This window comes from Vulpes vulpes, chromosome 14, assembly GCF_048418805.1.
Source record: "Vulpes vulpes isolate BD-2025 chromosome 14, VulVul3, whole genome shotgun sequence".
In the NCBI taxonomy this organism is placed as follows: Eukaryota; Metazoa; Chordata; class Mammalia; order Carnivora; family Canidae; genus Vulpes; species Vulpes vulpes.
The window spans coordinates 62745960-62765980 of record NC_132793.1 but is presented as its reverse complement, the minus strand read 5'-3'; the positions used below and the strand labels follow the sequence as shown (position 1 = coordinate 62765980).

The window sequence follows — 20021 nt, the reverse complement described above, 5'->3', positions numbered from 1 at the left end:
TTTAAAATGAAGCTAGTATCACTATACTAACATTTATGTAGGTAACTCTTTCTGAAGAATTTTATTCATTCTTCACTGTGTTTTAGTGTCAATGTAGGAATGCAGACTTTTTTTTTTTTTTTTGGAATGCAAACTTCTGACGTTCAGACAGCAAAACATATTTATTTACCGTCACATTTATTTGGATGCCTTAGTGTCTTGGTGGTTGCCTTTGGCCCAGGGCATGGTCCCGGAGTCCCCAGATGGAGTCCCACATCAGGCTTCCCTCAAGGAGCCTGCTTCTCCCTCTTCCTATGTCTCTGCCTCTGTGTGTCTCTTGAATAACTATTTATTTATGTTAGAAAAAGAGAGTATGTGAGTGGGGCAAGGGGCAGAAGGAGAGGGAGAGAGAGAATCCTCAAGTGGACTTTGTGCTTAACACGGAGCTGGACATGGGGCTCAATCCCAGGACCCTGAGATCATGACCTGAGCTAAAATCAAGAGTCGGCCATTTAACTGACAGAACTACCCAGGCACCCTGGTAAGATAAGTTCATAAACCAATTTCTCTTGCACATAAGCAGTCTTAACGTTTGTATTTACAATAAAGCCTTATATGTTTCATTCATTATATGTTTTTTTTATCACTCATTGTTAAGAAAAAATAATTATGTTAATCCTGTGAATAATTATCTTTAACATATGTTATCTTCTTTCTGTGTATATATGTTAGATGGAAGTTGGTGCCCCAAAGCATATCATCCAAATGACAGGATTTAAGATGGAAGAAAAGGAAGCTCTAGGCAAATTGCTTTTAAAACTAGATTGCACTTTTATTAAGAGTGAGGTGAGTACAGAAACTTATAAAATATTTAAGAGAGACTTGAAAAATAATACTGGCCTAAGAATGATAAAGTGCCCTATTGATATTATAAGAATAAAGTGAATGTGCTATAAAAGACCTCTTACTAACATTTTTTCATTTGCATTTTTCCTTCCAGAAATACAAAAATTGTACACATCTTATAGCTGAACGCCTGTGTAAAAGTGAAAAGTTTTTAGCAGCTTGTGCAGCAGGTAAATTAACTACTATTGTCCCTTGAAAAAATCTTCATGTTAAAAAAATGGACCTTATTCTCTGTAAGATAGTATGGTTATATCAAACATAAATCTGGTTTTATCTGAATATTTTTCTGAAATATTTATTAAAATATTTTTTCTTATTTTTCTAAGTAGAACTTTGTAAAACATGAAAATGTAACAGAGGCAAGAATACTTATTTTACCAAAGATTTATTGTGTTTTATGTCAGAAAAAAAAATTTTAACAAAAACATTGGGCACAACAATAACCCTCTTCCCCCCCCCCCCATAAAATCTGCTTTTGTCAGTCTCAGCTGTTTTCAGTCAAGTTTGTCTTCTTTATATGTCATTGGAAAGAATTTTTGTTCTCCTTCTGCCTCCCCTCCCATCCATGCTATCAAGCAATGATCTATTTTTTACTGAGATTTTAAATTCCATAAACTCAGCTTAGGAGTTAGTGTCATCCTCTCTCTGTCACCCTTGATGTTCCTTTATAGTTTCCTATACTGTGATTGAGCTAGCATATTGTTAGTCCACTGATCATCCAAGAAAAAAAAAAAAGTATATTTAACTCACTGAATTTACTATTTTTTAGAGTAATTTACCAGAAAGATATTTGGATTTATTATCTCCACAAGAAAAAAAAAACATATTTTCCCTGCTATTGAGAAAAATTACCAATACCAAGATAAAAGAACTACAGAATATTATTACTTTGAAAAATTCTGTCAATAAATTTGTTTTTTAAAGTGTAATATTGCTGTAAACATGATTAAAGAAGTTTTTAGCATAGGAAGAGTGATGTAAATTTCAGCCAAAACGGTGAATAATACTAACATAGTTTAATACCATGTTTATCTTATTATTAAGTCTTAGGGTTGTATTTAGTAACATTTAGACTTAGAATTATGGGAAAGGCTACATACAATGTTCAGTGATGTAGGACTCTACCAAAAATTTGGGACAACAAACATAATTCAAAGATAATTTTGGCATTGTAGTGTGGCCTTAGTCTCATGATGAACAAGGTCAAATTTTATTTGATATTTGGTCTTTATTCTTGACCATTCATTAGAAACAAAATTCTTGTGTGACTGAGAGTTTATTTGTTTTCTAGGAAAGTGGGTACTAACTAAGGACTACATAATTCATAGTGCCAAAAGTGGCAGATGGCTTGATGAAACAACTTATGAATGGGGCTACAAAATTGAAAAAGACTCCCATTATTCACCTCAAATGCAATCTGCACCTAAAAGATGGCGTGAAGAACTGAAACGCAGTGGTGCTCCAGGAGCCTTCCACAGATGGAAAGTTGTCCTCCTTGTTAGAGCTGATAAACGAAGTGATTCTCTTGTAAGGTAAGATGAGATCTCAAAAGCTAAAGCAGTGGATGAAAAAACAGTTTTGGTTTGCTTGAATACCTTTTTTGTATTTCTTTGAAATTATTGATTTCATCTAAATGGGCTATGGTGATTTGCCCTGTAATCTCCAAGTTAAGCCGTTCTGTACTTAATTAAGTATATGTGTCCAACAGAATAAAATCTATAGTATTGCTTTAAATTTTTCTTGGGTTTCTGTTTAACTTCCCATGTTATTTCTTTTGACTAACTCAAGCAAAATTAGAAAAAAAAAAAACTTGGAAGATTTTTGAAATAATTTTCAATTTTTACAAAAGCTTTTTTCTGGGTTTATATAGTACAGTCTTCATGGTTAATGCTGTTTCCTTCATTATTTCATTTCTTTCTAACTTTTCCATTCTATTTTTTAAATAGTTACTGGATATTCTGAGACTACAATGACTTGTAGGGAGATGCAAAAGTCCTTTTTCCCCTTTACAGAAGTATAATTTATAGGCAAATAAAATGCACACATTTTAAGTATACATTTCGATAAATTTGGACAAATTTATACACCCTTATTATCCCCCCAACTATAGTCAAGATCTGCAATATTTACATAGTCTTAACAATGTTTCTGTCATTACACATTTAATTCTGCTTACAAATAGAGGACAACCATTGATTTCCTTTGTGTCACCATACATTAGATTTGTCTTTTTTTTTAAGTTCATGTAAATGGAATTATTTTGTATATACTCCGTTGATGTAGTTTCATTTACTTAATTCATTGTTTTTGAGATACATCCAGGTTATTGTGTGTACTAGGCATTCATTCCTTTTTGTTGCTGAGTAGTATTCCACTTTGTGGATGTATCACTGTCTGTTTATTCACCCATTGATAGACATTTGTTTTTTGGTTTGGGTTTGGGTTTTTTTTTTTTTTTTCACTTGTACTAATATAAATAAAGCTGTTATGAACATTTGAGTAAAAGCCTTCATGTACATTTTTTTTTTCTCTTGGGTAAATACCAAGAATGAAATTTCTGGCTCAGATGGTAGTTGTGTACTTAACATTATAAGAAAATGCCAAACTGTTTTCTGAAGTAGTTGTTCTATTCTACATTTTCTCCTAGCAATTTGCAAGGTTTCAATTGCTCTGCACTTACTTTGGCACTATTGTCCAAAAACCACTTGACTATATTTGTGTGATCTATTTCTGGGCTTCTTACTCCATTGGTATCTGTGTCTACCTTATACTAAAAGCACACTTTTGGTTACTGTAGCTTTATAATGAGTCTTGAAATCAGGCTGGTGAGCCTCCCAACTTCGTCCTATTAGAAATTTTGATGATTCTGGAGTTTTTATATTTCCATATACATTTTCGAACCACCATGTTAATTTCTACAAAAAAGCAAGCTGGGATTTCAATTTGGATTCTACTGAATCTATGGGTCCAATTGGGAAGAATTGAGATCTTAACAATATTGAGTTGTCCTATTTATAAACTGCATCTCTCTCCAGGTCTTTGGTTTCTGCTTTTAGTGTATTATAGTTTTCACTGTATAGATCTTGCACATATTTTGCTAAGTTTAATCCTAGGTACTTCATGTTTTGGGAACCTATTATAAATGGATTGATTGCTCTGAAAGTTTTTATGTACATCTCTTGAGATAATTGGCTCTCTCCTTTATTCTATTAATATGGTAAATTTTTCTGATGAATTTTAAATGTTAAACCAAACTTGTATTCCTGGGGTAAACTGTATTTTATCATAAAGTATTATCCACTTTTTAATAATTGCAGTTTCTGTCAGGTATTTTGTTAAGAATGTTTTTATTTTCAACCTGAGCAACTGAAAAATGTAAAAATATACAAATTTAATATCATGGATTTTTTCTTCTGTAATTAGGAATTAAATGGTTGTTCACTCTGATCATTTCTTCTTTAAAAAAATATTTATTTATCTGAAAGAGAGAGAGAGCACAAAGGGAGAGAGAGAGGCCAACTCCATGCTGAGCAGAGAGCCTGATGCAAGGCTTGATCCCAGGTCCCTGAGATCATGACCTGAGCCAATAGCAGATAAGTGACCCAGGCTCCCTTTTTTTTTTTTTTTTTTTTTTTTTTTTTTAAAGAAAGACCAAGAGCTCCTGAGATGGGGGAGGGAAATAGGGGGAAAGGATGGGGGGTGAAAGAGGGAGAGGCTTCACGCCCAGTTCAGAGCCTGACAGGAGGCTCAATCTCAAGACGCTGATGAGATCATGACCTGAGCCAAAATCAAGAGTTGGACACTTAACCAACTAAGCCACCCAAGTGCCCAGACTCTGACCTTTTCTATTCAGTATTTTATTAGAGATCTGGACAGTACAATAAGGCAAAGACAAGAGAGTTAGATAGAAAGAAATAAAAATAATTGTCTTTATTTCTAAAAGATATGGACATATACTAAGTAATTTATCCAGAAAAGCTATTAGAAGTAATTCTTGAATTCAAGATGACAGGATAATAAGTCATTAATAAAAATTAATGGTGTTTTTATATACTAGAAATGAACAATTGGAAATTAAAATTTTAAAAGCAACATATTACCTGTGGTTTTTAGCAATTTGATAATGTGTCCAGATGTGTATGTGTGTTGATTTTGTCTATTATTTATTTGTTCATGTTATTTGCATGGAGTTCTTTGAACTGCTTGGACTTGTGGGTTTTTAATTTTTATTAATTATGGAAAATTATCAGCCATTAAGTTTTAAATTCTGTTGTGTTCTTTCCCTTGTGCTCTATTACTTGTATTTTAGACCATTTAATTCTTTTCCACCTTTTTTTATGTTGTTTTGTTTTTAACTTTCCCATTTTTGTGTTTCAATTGGATAATTTCTTTTGACCGATCAAGTTCATTGATTCCATCCACAGTTGCATGCAGTCTGTTCATAAGCCTGTAAAAGACATTATTCTTTAATATAGTAACTTTTATTTCTACCATTTTAATGTACTCAGTGCTCAGTTCCTGATCTCTTAGTGCAGTTTGTTCAATTTTTCCTTTGTATCCTCAAACATTTCAGTAATTGTTAAAGTCCCTTTCTGATAATTTCAACAAATGGATCATCTCTCTGTGCTTTATATTCCTTTTTCTCTTGACAGTGGTTTGATTTTCTTTTTGTGTATGTCTTTTATATTCTTTATTGCATGTATAGATATTGCATATACAGCAGTAGAGGCTGTAATAAGTATTTATAACCAAAAATGGGCTTTTGGGTAGTTGAATTAATCTTGTAAATTTTTGAGCAGGTTTGAGGTTTTGTTAATCCTGTAGTTACCTTCACTGCATCCTTTCTGGTTACTTCTGCAGTGGAGTACAGTTTCTTTACAGTTGACCTGGGTTCTGGGGTGCTGGAGGGTTTCTGATTGATGTTTTTGCTTCGCTCTCAGCTTTCAGTAGTCCTTGCACTGCTAGGTCACAGAAGGACTCTGGTCATTCTTTTCCTCTCTTGCTTGTTATTCCTCTCTAGGTTGGGGGTAAGAATAAGATGTGTTTTTGGTTCTGCTAGATAGATAGACTTCGGTCCTAAGCATTCTTTGTGTTCTTGTTCTCTGGGGTTAGGACTTTCTCAGTATTTGTGTCTCAGTCCCCCATTGCAGCCAAATTCTGCTTTGTATGTATGAGTAGGGTTTTGACAAGAGAGAATTTCTAGCCTCTGCCCCACTATTAGATTTCTGTTTTGTATTAATGAAGGAACCTGTGTATGAGTGGCATTTCTTCTGCCCTTTGTCCAGGGACAGATGGCTTTTGCTTCTATCCCTTGTCCAGAAACAATGGATCCATTTTGAGGCTACACAGCAGGACGTTTTCCTGCCCTTTTCTCGAGGCACGTGGATTTTACTTATATTCTCCCAATAGAAGCAGTGCATCTTTTCCTGGATTCTGAAAGTATAAGACTTTCTTACCTTACCCGAATGACTTGGACATTTGCTTCATATGACAGAAGGATCCAGGGAAGTGGACTTGGTTTTAGGTCTATCTCTTGATGGCCCACTTGTGCTACCTGGTAGGGAATCTGTTATCTGCTATTAATCTTTGTGGCTAAGAGCTTGCAAGTGAGGGTAGACTTTCCTGGAGTCATTGACTCTCAGATACTGTAAATTGTCATAGTACTTGCACTTGGCTCTTAAATTTGTTAGAGTTTTACCTTATTTTAACCTATTTTTATGACCACTACTTCTCTCCTGCATCCTGGCAAAATGATAGAGTTTTGAGTCTCCAGTCTCTTCACAAAGGGGCTTATCTTTATCACTCTTAGGGAAATTAAGTTTCTTGATGGGTTGTTACCTCAGTCCTCTGATGGACTTCTGGAAAGTTAAGTTTTTAGAGATTATTTGTTTTTTCTTACTGTTAGGTGATAACATTGTTCTCTTGTGACTTTAAAAATCCTAAGCACAACTAGAACTTGCATGAAACTCTTGGGATGTTTAAAGTTAATTAATTGAGGGACACCTGGATGGCTCAGCGGTTTAGCACCTGCCTTCAGCTCAGGTCGTGATCTTGGAGTCCTGGGATCGAGTCCCACACTGGGCTCACTGCATGGAGCCTGCTTCTCCCTCTGCCTATGTCTCTGTCTATGTCTCTCTCTCTCTGAGTTTCTCATGAATAAATAAATAAAATCTTAAATAAATAAATAAAGTTAATTAATCGAAGACTAATTTTTTTTAAAGAATGCTGGCAACTGTAGTACTTTTTTGTGGTTTAGAATGATTTCCTTGGAGGTATGTTGCCTTCTGAGGTAGCTGCTTACCTAAACTTCTCTCATTATTCTTTTGGTTTATGGAGGTCACTTTTCCTTAGGAAATAAATTCAGTATTCTTGATTCTTAAAAGTCTTCCCTGTATCAGGAAGTGGACAAGTAGAAAGAAGAGCATGATTTCTTTAACATCTTCTTATAATTTAAGAAATCACTACAGTAGTTATTCTCCATGGCACTCAAATAATTCTTTCAGAAAGTTCTACTCCTACTCCTAGAAAGTAATTGATTTAGATAATTTAACTGACTATACTAAAAAAAAAAAAAATGCTTTCTATACTATTTACATTTTTAGAGTTCTGGAGGCTGGAAAAGCAAATGTTATTTTACCAAAAAGCTCACAGAGTGGAATAACTCATGTGATTGCCAGTAATGCAAGAATCAAGGCTGAGCAAGAAAAAGACCATTTTAAGGCTCCATTTTATCCAATTCAGTATCTAGGGGATTTTCTTTTAGAGGTAAGTAAAATAAACAATAAACATTTTTGAGTGTTTATTTTATAAAAATACTGATATTGTGAAATATGTTAAAAATTAAAATACGTTCTGAAAAAAAGTAAAATATGTTCTGAATTTTAAAAATGCAATGATTAGAAGTACAGTTCCATAGATCCACTTAAAAACAGATTTTTTTTTTTGTAATTCAGTATAGTACTATATATGTGTTTTCTCTTCAGGGTTTTCTTAATAATATTTTTTTCCTAGCTTACCTTATTATAAAAATAGAAAACATAATACATGTAGTATATAGAATATATGTTAATCAGCTGTGGAGGGTGTTGGTGCCCCTAATCCCCACATTGTTCAAGGTCAGCTATAATTAAAGTGACGTATTTTTAAAGGCAGTTGCTCTCAATTATATAAATATTTGAGAATATTTTTGATAAACGTGAAAAAAGTTTGCTTGTTGAATTTAAAATTTGTCTTTGAGTCTCTAGTTGTCTGTCCTTTAGTGATATTTACTACAAACTAATTTTAACGTTTTAATGTCAGTATAAATAAAATAGCAATGGATCATAGTATATAGTATTGTTTAATAATTTGTGGGTAATTTTCCCATAAAAAAAAATAAGCAGCTCTTTTTAAGGATTTAGAAATATTTTTCTGTTCTATTCCTCTACCTCCTTCTTCCTACTTAGCCCAAATACCACTTCTTAAGTTGTTTGAATGAGAACAGCCCTAGAAGAACTTCTCTGGATGTAAGAATTTTTAAGAAGGTAGAAAAACCTCAGTATGTCTAAAAACTTATTCTTCAAGGAAATACAGCCTCCTTAAATGTTTCCATCTCAATAGATGCTCTAATCTTTTATCTAATAATTTATGTTAGAGACCTGGATATCACCCTTGAAACCTTCCTTTCCCGTCCCCCCGCCCCCCGCATCTTGTCAATCAACAAATCCTATTGATTTTATTACCTTAAATAACACTTGAATCACAGTGCTTCTGTCTTCCTATATTAACATCATACTAAGTTTTCCTCTTTCCCCTGCCTTCCTGGAATACACTCTTAATTATTCTCTACCTTTTAACTCTTGGTAATATACTGATTACTGTTACCTTTTTCTTCTCTAGTCCATACTGCTTCATTCAGAAGGAGCAGAAAATGCTCTGTGTAAAACAGTTCTAATCTTGTCACTGTCCTACTTAAACCCTCCAGTGGCTTCCCATTGCCTTTAGGATAAAATCCTAAACTTCTAACGTGGCATAAAAGCTACCCACAGAATTCTTGTCAGTCCTGCTTTTCAGATGTGTCCTGCTCAGTTTTTTTCAGTGCTTGACTATACTATAACAAAATTGCCTTCTCCCATTTTCTTAAATAGGCTAAGCTACTTCCTGCCTCAGTCTTCTTAAAAGCTACATTTTCTGTCTTAAAAGATTCTCCTCGGTCCTCTCACTCTCTGTGCCTGCCAGCCTTCTGTTCATTATTCAAATTCCAGTTATAATGATGTCTTCAAGGAATCAACTGGCTGATTACTTAGTTAATGTCTATTTTCCCCATCTAAACCTAAGGACCATGTCATCAAGATGATATCTGTCTTTTTTTTTTTTTTTTGATATCTGTCTTTTCTATAGTTATATCTGAATCATCTTGCATAAAGCCTGGCACATACATGAGTTCTCATTTTTTGTTAAATGGAGAAATTATGAAGTATATCTTAGTCTTCCAAGAGTAGACATAATATATCATTCTGTAATTACCTTTCCCTACTGAGTAGCAGCAATGTAGATTGGAAATTTGACCTTATTTCAAGAGATGGATCTGCTTGGACCACAGATCTCATTGCCCTTGACAATGTTTGGTCTTGGAATGGGCATATGAAATGGTTCTGATCTGTTAGACATGAAGAGTAATATGTGAGAGCTTCTGGGAAGTTTCTTTTTCCTTCTGAAGAAAGCCACTGGCAGCTTGGCTCCTGCTAGATGTGAACATGGAAGAATATAATCTAAATTATTAGTAGCAGCCAGATTTTGACCATGAAGAGAAGTAGCCTTAAGATGAAACCAACCCTGTAGATAGCAAAGTGTAGAGACAGAATGTGGATCCTTGCAGAGATACTGAAGTTGGTGGATTAGCCAATCCTGAAACCTGTCTCAGCGCTGGACCACATCACCATGTTGTGAGATAATACACATCCATAGTATTTACATTACTTTGAGTTGGTTTTCTATTACTTGCAACCAAAAAGCATCCTCTCTGATCTACCTATCTGAACAGTTTAATTGTTAATAGAGTAAAAGCCATTCTTAACTAGATTAGTAAAAGTACCTGAATTTTCTTTTTTCTATGGAAGGAAATGAATAAAGTGTAAAATATGAAATGCTTTATCCATAGTCTTATTTTACTGCAATAATTGGACAGCATTCAGATTCATTTACTAAAATATTGGAAGGGAGCAATAGTATATCAAGTAAAAGTAGCAGGTACTCCGTAACTTAACATTTGTTTTTAGAATACATTGTTTTAAAAGATCTGGATTAGACAGCTGGGAGTTCGTGACTATTTATTCCATATAAAGAAGGCATTTTGTGATCACTTCTGAGAAGAAAATAGCTTCATCGTATAATGTCTTTCTTTTCTTCTACCACTTTGGCATACAGTATATCAGTCCTCATTAGATGGATTCTGTAGTATCCCGACAGTTGCCATGTAAAATGACAGAGTTAAAATAAGAAGCAATTGTTTAAAAAAAGTTTTCTTTAACCTGCTTTTACTTTTTTGGAAAGCTACTAAGTAAAAGATTTGGTAATCTATTTTAGTTCAGGTTTATAGATCTTTATTGAAAACTTTTGATGTACTAGGTACTATGCTGTGCACTAGGCAAAATAAATAGACCACATGTCAGACTTCAAGGTGCTTAGTATTTAGTGGTGAAAACAGAACACAGAAACTATTACCCTTTAGTGTGTATTGTACATTGGCAAAATCAAGCAAGGTAAAAGAATTAAGAGGAACAAATGACTAATGTATCTCAATTGTTGGTCCACAGAAGGCCTCACAAAAAGATGATACTGGGAACCCTGGGAGGCGCAGTGGTTTGGCGCCTGCCTTTGGCCCAGGGCGCGATCCTGGAGACCCAGGATTGAATCCCACGTCAGGCTCCCGGTGCATGGAGCCTGCTTCTCCCTCTGCCTGTGTCTCTGCCTCTCTCTCTCTCTCTCTCTGTGACTATCATAAATAAATAAATAAATAAATAAATAAATAAATAAATAAATAAATAAATAAAAAAGATGATACTTAGGAATGCTTAAAACTTCTTTTGACTCATCCATAAGAAAGTAAAAGTAAACCACAGAAAAGTCTTACAGAAATACAGTAGGAATAATAGGAAAAAAACATAAATTTTTTTTGTGGCAGATCAACTGATCTATGACCCAGATTTATAATAAATAAGATTATAATAAGATTATAATAAATAATTTATGACTAGTAAGTTTTAAGAGTCCTTTAATGAGACTGAATTTCTTCTTTTGTAACATAGATGCTAATACTATCTTACTGTGGCTGTTTTGAGAACTACTACAACTGTTATTATGGACTAATATTTATTGAGAAATTACTGTGTGTCAAGCCCTCCGCTAAGCATTATATACCCTTAATCAATCTATTTATCTTTCTTTTCCTTTTTCCTTTCCTTTCCTTTCCATCCCTCCATCCTTCCTTTCTTTCTCCACCCAACACGGGGCTTGAACTCATAAACCCAAGATCAAGAGTTGCATACTGTCCTGACAGAGCCAGCCAGGCACTCCTAAATACCCTTAACCTCTGATGGTTCAACCAGGAATCATATCTTTGTATTTAGCTTTTAAAAAATTAAAAGGAACTCTCTAGCACAAGGGGAAAAAAAGTACCCTTAACCTTATTTTAAACATCATGTTCTTATGTCTGTGTATTATAGCCTCATTTTATAGTTGACAAAATGGGGTACAGTCAGGTTAAATAATTTGCCCATGCTCCTACAACTGCCATGTGTCAGACCAAAAATTTAAGGTCAAGCACTCAGTAACATTGACGACTTCACTAATCGAACCCCCTTTCCTGTACTCTCTTTTGTCATTATTAGGTATCTTTTATATTCACCTGGTCTATTTCTGGGTAGTTAAAAATACCTAGTGCTGTAAGCAGTACTGTAACTAGTACTCAGTCATAAGACCTTGAGATACCATTTAAGAATTAGGGTATAGATACTAGTTAGAAACCATGTAAAACACTCTTGACCTCTCTGATTATGCATCCTGTGTCATGAATTAATTCAAGTTGTATGGAAAATGCCTTGGCTGATTCAAGGAATAAGATCTAGAGACTAGAGTCTATCTATACCTAGTACAAAATAGTAAACTCTATCACATAGCTGAATCAGAGGCCACACCAACTATCATTGCCACACTCTGCTGCTCTACTCCTAAACAGTAGAATAATTTACTGTATAAGTAGGCGTTTGATCATATATTTGGAACACAGCATTACACTATATAATGTATTATTAGGAGGCAGACAAGGCCCTTTTTTCATAGGTCGTGTAGGAGACAAACAACCCAATGCCTATACACAGTTGTCACTAAAGAAGTATTTATAAAATAAGGAATAAGAAATGAATATTTACAGATAAATAAAATAATTTCTATATATTTCATTATAATTAGTCAATTACTTGGGTGATTTGGAAAAAATAGACAATGATCATTTAACTATAAAAAGTAGGTTATTTTATAAAGCTTCTAAGTGTCATAGTTTGGGCAGTCCAGGTGGCTCAGCAGTTTAGCGCCGCCTTCAGCCCAGGGCGTGATCCTGGAGACCTGGGATTGAATCCCACGTCAGACTCCTTGCATGGAGCCTGCTTCTCCCTCTGCCTGTGTCTCTGCCTCTGTCTCTGTGGCTCTCATGAAAAAATAAAATCTTTAAAAAAATAAATAAATGTCATAGGTTATAGTTTTTAATTAGTTAATTTATGTAGGGTGTTTGCATAATACATCTCTAAGTCACAGGTCAATATCTACATCTGCAATGTATACGTAAGTTAATATATTCAGGATTAGAAAACAATATGTTCTGGGATCCCTGGGTGGCGCAGCGGTTTGGCGCCTGCCTTTGGCCCAGGGCACAATCCTGGAGACCCGGGATCGAATCCCACGTCGGGCTCCCGATGCATGGAGCCTGCTTCTCCTTCTGCCTATGTCTCTGCCTCTCTCTCTCTCTCTCTCTCTCTCTCTCTCTCTCTCTGTGTGACTATCATAAATAAATAAAAATTTAAAAAAAGAAAAAGAAAACAATATGTTCTTACCCAGTTGTTACTGATAATAGCATGCCCTTTTGTGTATTCTGTGTTACTGGAATCTATATGGGATTAACTCATTCTGTATTTTAGACCTTGATGATCTGGGTTTTTAAGGATTTTATCCTCTCATTGTCAACCAGGTTTAAATTTAAAGCCAGATATTCAATTATATCCCACTTCAAGTTGTCCTTAACAAAAATTGTTTGTACATTCATAGTATTTCTTTGATCCCTGGAATAGGAAGGAAGAAAAGTCTTCATTTTTCTTAGTTTTCAGTTTTACTTTCTTGAGTAGCTGAAGAAAGTCAGGTACTCGCAGGAATTATTCTTTGATTGGAAGATTGCAGCCTGCTCCAAGATCCTCATATCTACATAGGGAACCAAAGATGATACCATAGGCCTTATGTATTTCAGCTTATATCATCATTGTTCCCTTAAAAGAACAGTGGTTCTCTGCTGTCTGTATAAAGGTAGTGAGTCTCTGAATACCCTTCTTTAAGTACATTGTGGGATACATCATGAACTCCTCTTTACTTCCATCTCTTTATCTTACTGAACTTATAGAATTCTTTGTATAGGTACATACGCAAGTGTCTTTAACATCATTAGTAGGTGGTTTATGAATTCAGTTTGGATTTCTTGGCAAGAGAAATTTAAATATTTGAGATAGAGATAGGTGAAAATAATTGTTCATTGCTATTCAAGTAAAATAAGAGCTGTGAATTCATCTCTCAAGCCTCTTTTCCTCTATGTGTGTAGAAGACTTGCAGACAAGAAGTTTTATCAGTAAAAAGCTGAAAAATAACCAGAAGTAATCTATAATCTGAAACCTTTTTTTTAGTCTGTATTGTACCTTTAACTCTGACAGGAACTGGATAAAATAATTCCATTCATGATTATTCACGAAAAGAACTGATTGTTACTAGACCAGTAAAGCATTTTTTTTTTGAGGATACACAGAAATCACTTTATTATTTAGGACCTTTGTTTTGAATTATTTTTCTGAAAGAATTTACTTCTGTCTAAATAGCTTTTGATTTAGAAGAGGGGATTTTTACTTTTGCAGTTAGGTGAAGTTGCATAACAAAAAGTACATGTTGAAATCATGCTTAATTGATTGTCTGAACCATTTATATATATGTACAGAAAGAAATTCAGAATGATGAAGATTCCCAGAGCAATTCTGTTTGGCATAAACATGGCAATCAGGAAAAAAACAAAGATTTCTGGAAAGATACGGGATTTCTTGAAATGAAAGGTGCCTTAAAAGAGACCATGTGTAGAACCCAGGTAAAACTTTTTATGGGCCAAAAAATGTACATTTCTGGTTCTTACATAATTGAGAGGAAATATATGGAAGAAATGAGACGAATTTTGAAATTAGAGCTAGTATTTGAACCCAGTTCTCTGTTTTATCATCTATGATTTGAGCTTATTCAAGATACTGCCCTATGTCTCTATTTTTGAGACTCTTACTGAAATAATGCATATAGAAACACACAGTTCCTAATATGTAGTGTGTTTTCAACACGAGGATTACTTAAAATTCCTCTGAATGTTTAATATAAATCTGTTTCTTATAAAGAATTCTTCTCTGTCAGCAATATGTATGTTCATGATTCCTGATCTAAAGTTTAGTATTTTGCTGCATATAAAACAAAATTTTTTTGAATGACACAAATGAATTCTATTTTGATTTTTTGATTTAATAAGAAAAACAAACAAGAAAGACTGAACTTGGAGCAATGGAAAGTAGAATAAGAAAGCATATATGTGGCTTTCATGTAAAATTTACCAAATAGCAACCAAAAAAAGGCTAGAATAGCTAATGTTTAATTATACTGAATTTCCTACTGTGTTTTATACAATAGACTCTTCGAGTGCGTGAGTGGCTCAGTTGGTTAAGCATCTGCCTTCTGCTGAGGTCATGATCCCGGGGCCCTGGTATCGAGCCCCTCATTGGGCTCCCTGCTCAGCAGAGAGCCTGCTTCTCCTCCCTCTGCTGCTTCCCCTGCTTGTGCACTCTCTCTCTCTGTCAAATAAATAAATAAATCTTAACAAATCAGACTCTTTAGTAAATCAACTATTACCTATTATTATTACGCTAAACTAAATTTTTAAAAATTTATTTATTTATGTGTGAGAGAGGGCGCACTAGGTGGGCAGGGACAGAGGGAAAGGGAAACTAGCAGATTCCCCACTTGAGTGGAGCCCCACGAGGAGCTCAGTCTCCCGACCCTAAGATCACGACCAGAACCAAAACTGAGAGTGGTTGCTCAACTGACTGCACCACCTAGGTGCCCCTAAACTAAAATATTTTCAAATGTGAATAGAAAGAAATTAAAAATTCTGCTTATAGTGTACCTGTCAAAAATTTTACAAAGAGAATTTGAAGAACTGTTTGGAACTTCATAAACTCAACAGTGCTTTAAATTATATATGGAGAAATTAGGTAACACTTTATAATAGATTAAAATATTAATGGAATTTTTTCTGGCCTTTCCAAAGTACAGTTGATATTTATGTGACTTATAAGACTGCTTTCTATGATGAACTACATGTATGTGTATGTGGTCTTTATATGAGGCTTTTTGAGCTAATTTGAGAAAAATGAATCGTAAGCCACATATAAGAATTCAGAAAGGAATGTTAAATGATGGAGTTGCTAAAATAAACTTAGGGTTTTTTAACATGGAAAAAAAAAAGAATCAAATAGAGATTACATTAAAGATGTGGAAATTATGAAAATACATCGATTTATATTGTAGAACAATGAAATTGAGGTAGAAATTTCTGTTTTTTAAAACAAGTTTCATTGTACCAAAAAAGGCTCCAGAACCTAGAGAACTGATGGTCACCAGAGGGGAGGTGGGAGGAGGTAGATGAGATAGGTAAAGGGGATTAAGAGCACACTTACTATGATGAGACTGAGTAATGCATAGAATTATTGAATCACTATACTGTATGCCTGTAACTAATAAAAATGAATATATATAACAATGCATATATAAGTATATAATGAATAAACAATATGGTTTTAATACTCGTTACTCCGTTTTTTATTATACCTATATGTTCTGTAAAATGATATTTTGAGGTGTTTTTATTTGATGTACCTAACACGGCAAGACTCTATTTGATCTACAATCTAAAATTATTTTTAGAAATATTTGGAAAAATAAAATGAAGATAACCAAATTCTGTTAATGAAAGTACCTACATGAAATGTGTATGTGAACGTAATATAAACCTTTCTGAACTAAAAATGTACATTTCTCAGCTTCATTTTAGTGTAACTAAGATGTAATACAACTTAAAGGGCTCTTTGCTATATGGTTAATTTTGTATATATGTTTTAGAAAACCTACCTTCCTGAGTGGGTTTTTCTATTGTGACTTGCACTGGTTGTGTTAAGGCTGTGTTTCATCCACAGTCTAACGTAAGTATTCTTACATGTGTGTAGAAAGAAATCCAAAATCACAATGAAGATGTTAATGTTAGTTCTCTTTTGACTGAACATCACAAAAAAGAAAAACTCAGAGATTCCAGGAGAGGTTTAAAATTTGTTAAAATGAGAGATGCCTTAAGAAGACACACATGTGGAACTCAGGTAAGACCTAAGTGAAAAATAATTTATATTTTAAAACTTTTCTAAATTTATCAATTGGAATGATATTCATAAAATTGTTCCTTCTGAATTACATGTTCAAAAATGTTTATAAGGTGTTCGTGCACAGTGTGAAAGAGAATACAAAAGAGTGCTATGTATGCACCAGCTAGGTTAAGAAACAGCATGACCAGTTTAAGATCCCACTGTGTCATTTCCAAACTATCCTCTTTTCCTCGCTCTTACCCGTGGGTGCCCTCTATCTTGGCATTTGTGTTGTTTTCTTGCTTTTCGTTATAGTTTTGCCAGCTATGGACTTATCTCTAGCAATATATTGTTTAAATTTGTTAACGAACTTTTTCTAGTTTGTGGTGTTGATAGTGTTCTGTGACTTGCTTTCTTTTTTTTTTTTTTTTACCAGTATGTATATAATGTTTAATTGATCCATTGAGTTACAGCTATATCTTAACCATTTTACTTAACTGATATAAGTAAATTTGGGATTCATTTTCTTGGTTTGTGTTTGATTGCTCGGTTTTTGCAGTACGAACATTGTGCCATGAACATTTTCTTCCTTCACTCTTGGTGCACATGTTCAAAAGTTGCTCTAGTGTCTATTCCTTGGGGTGGATTTGCTGGGTCATAATAAGGATTGTGCACGTTTAACTGAAATAGGTGATTGCCCAGCTGTTTTCCAGAATGTTTTATTAATGTATACTTGCTTTAACAATGAATGAAATTTCCTCTTACGTGAAACTATTATTTTTTTAATGTGGTATACTTACGTTGTAAGTCAGACTCTTGTGTTTTATTTGGATTTTGTAACCTGTCATTCATGTTGAGATTTAATTGTCTAAATACTTGTAGAAGGAAATTAAGAAAAAGGATGAAGATATACAAAGGAGCTATACTTTGAGGAAAAAACGCAAAAAAGAAAATGAAAGAGATTCCAGGAAAGACATCGAACATAACAAAATTAGAAGTACCTCAAGAAAGCACATATACAGAGATCAGGTAAAATTTTATAACCTAAGCTAAACAGGTCATTTTCTTTGGCTTCCATATTATAGACATAATCTTATTTTCATAATTTATGCTTAATGTGTCAAATATAACCTATTTTCAATTGATCTGTTATATTCATGACTAATGTTATAACTAACTTTGGCTTATAAGGACAGTATTTTTAACATGCATACATGAGGAAATTTGAATTAATAATCAGGATATTCAAATATCTTATGTTTTGCCTGAATGTCACAAAAAAGAAGAAACAGAGAAGCTAAAATTTCTAAAATAAAAAATACCTTAGGACTACATGTGTATATGATTTGGGTAATGTATTCTAATCTAAATTTTAGTTTTTATCTTGCTCTTTCCTGGTATAATACAGATCATTTTTAATAGCTTGTCTTTTGAATCAAGAGGTCCTTCTTGAGTTAATTATTCTAGAGTATAACTTCATTTTATCTAAACTACAGCATGTTCATATACATATATTCAGAAGGATCTTCAGGAGAAAAAGATAAAGATAAATAATGAATTGTGTTATATGTGACTATGGCAACAAAGGGGTTGGGGAATACTTCCTTCCCACCAAAGATTGGGAACAGGTTAAAAGGAAAACTACCCAGGTAAAACTGCAAATTAAAATGTTTACCTTTTTTTAAAACTTTTTATTTCATTGTGTAATTTTTTTTAATTTTTTTTTATTGGAGTTCAATTTGCCAACATTTAGCATAACACCCAGTGCTCATCCTGCCAAGTGCCCCCTCAGTGCCCATCACCCAGTCACTCCAACCCCCCGCTCACCTCCCCTTCAACCACCTCTTGTTCATTTCCCAGAGTTAGGTGTCTCTCATGTTTTGTCACCCTCACTGATATTTTCACTCATTTTCTCTCCTTTCCCCTTTTTTCCCCCTTTCACTAATTTTTATATACCCCAAATGAATGAGACCATATAATGTTTGTCCTTCTCCGATTGATTTATTTCACTCAGCGTCATACCCTCCAGTTCCATCCACGTCAAAGCAAATGGTATTTCTCGTTTCTAATGGCTGAGTAATATTCCATTGTATACATAAACCACATCTTCTTTATCCATTCATCTTCCGTTGGACACCGAGGCTCCTTCCACAGTTTGGCTATTGTGGACATAGCTGCTATAAACATCAAGGTGCGGGTGTCCCGGCATTTCACTGCATCTGTATCTTTGGGGTAAATCCCCAGCAGGGCAATTGCAGAGTCGTAGGACAGGTCTGTTTTTAACTCTTTGAGGAACCTCCACACAGTTTTCCAGAGTGGCTGTACCAGTTCACATTCCCACCAGCAGTGCAAGAGGGTTCCCCCTTCTCCACATCCTCTCCAACAGTTGTTGTTTTCTGTCTTGTTAATTTTCCCATTCTCACTAGTGTGAGGTGGTTTTGATTTGTATTTCCCTGATGGCAGGCGATGCAGAGCATTTTCTCATGTGCTTGTTGGCCATGTGTATGTCTTCTTTAGTGAAAATTTCTGTTCATATCTTTTGCCCATTTCATGATTGGATTGTTTGTTTCTTTGCTGTTGAGTTTAATACATTGTGTAATTTTTATAAAATATGATTGTAAGGATCTTTGTTGTTGACAATGCTGCATGAATGTGTTCTTCTTGTATTCTCTTGTTTTTTATGGTACTTAACCTTTGTGATGATGTCTTTAATGCACTGTCTAAAGTACTTTCACATGTATGCAGAAAGAAATGAAGAATTCTGTTTTTGCTGATCGTGCCAAAGAATCAAAAACCAAGGATGTCGAGACAGATGTGGATATTGCTGAAATAAAAAATGACTTAAGGAAGCACATATACAGAGCTCAGGTAGAGCGTGGCATACTAAAATTTTCTATAGTTTCCTATCCTTCTCTAATAGAACCAAAATACAATAATAATAGTTATGACTCATTATCTTTAATGTGTCTTAACATTTTCTCAGTTTATTAATTTGTTATGAACAGTAATGTATTTGTACCATTTAATAAATATGCTGAATTCTCTGCCATTTATAGCTCAGCGAAGCTATGGATAAATTAGATGTTTATAGACCGTGATGATCTTTGGGTTCTGAGATCTAGCCCAATGTCCAGCCCCATGTTCAATGGAGCCTGCTTAAGATTTTTCTGTTTACCTTGCCCCCTTTTCTCTCTTTCTCTGTCTTCCTCTCTAAAAAATGAATAAAAAATTAAAAAGTAAAATGCTTGCTAGCCTGATAAGAGAATGAGGCCCTTTTCTGTTTTCCTGGCTCAGCCTTAGTATTAAGCAACCCTTCAGAGTTGGAGGATCTTCTCGGTGATCTTTCCTGCCCCCAGTGGTAGAGAATTGCTAATGATCTGGGACCATGATCTTTTCTTTCTCCAGTGATAAAGATTTTGTTTTCCTGTTCCCTTACTCAGGGGGTTATGGGTGTTCACTTCTACA

General features: G+C 34.3%; 1 protein-coding gene across 3 annotated transcripts in view; it reads left to right on the top strand.

Annotated features, from left to right (window-relative positions):
- The window catches only part of SLF1 (SMC5-SMC6 complex localization factor 1), an 83819-nt gene that overhangs the window by 19519 nt on the left and 44279 nt on the right, over nt 1-20021 (top strand). For 2 of the 3 annotated variants that reach the window (XM_025992894.2, XM_025992895.2), the window contains 8 exons: nt 712-825; nt 980-1055; nt 2177-2417; nt 7488-7650; nt 14111-14254; nt 16428-16574; nt 17439-17585; nt 19302-19424. In XM_025992894.2, coding sequence (XP_025848679.2) covers nt 712-825; nt 980-1055; nt 2177-2417; nt 7488-7650; nt 14111-14254; nt 16428-16574; nt 17439-17585; nt 19302-19424 — 1155 coding nt within the window. Of the gene's footprint in view, nt 1-501; nt 521-711; nt 826-979; nt 1056-2176; nt 2418-7487; nt 7651-14110; nt 14255-16427; nt 16575-17438; nt 17586-19301; nt 19425-20021 lie in introns of those variants that run through there. The other variant, XM_072736783.1, reaches the window with a different exon arrangement.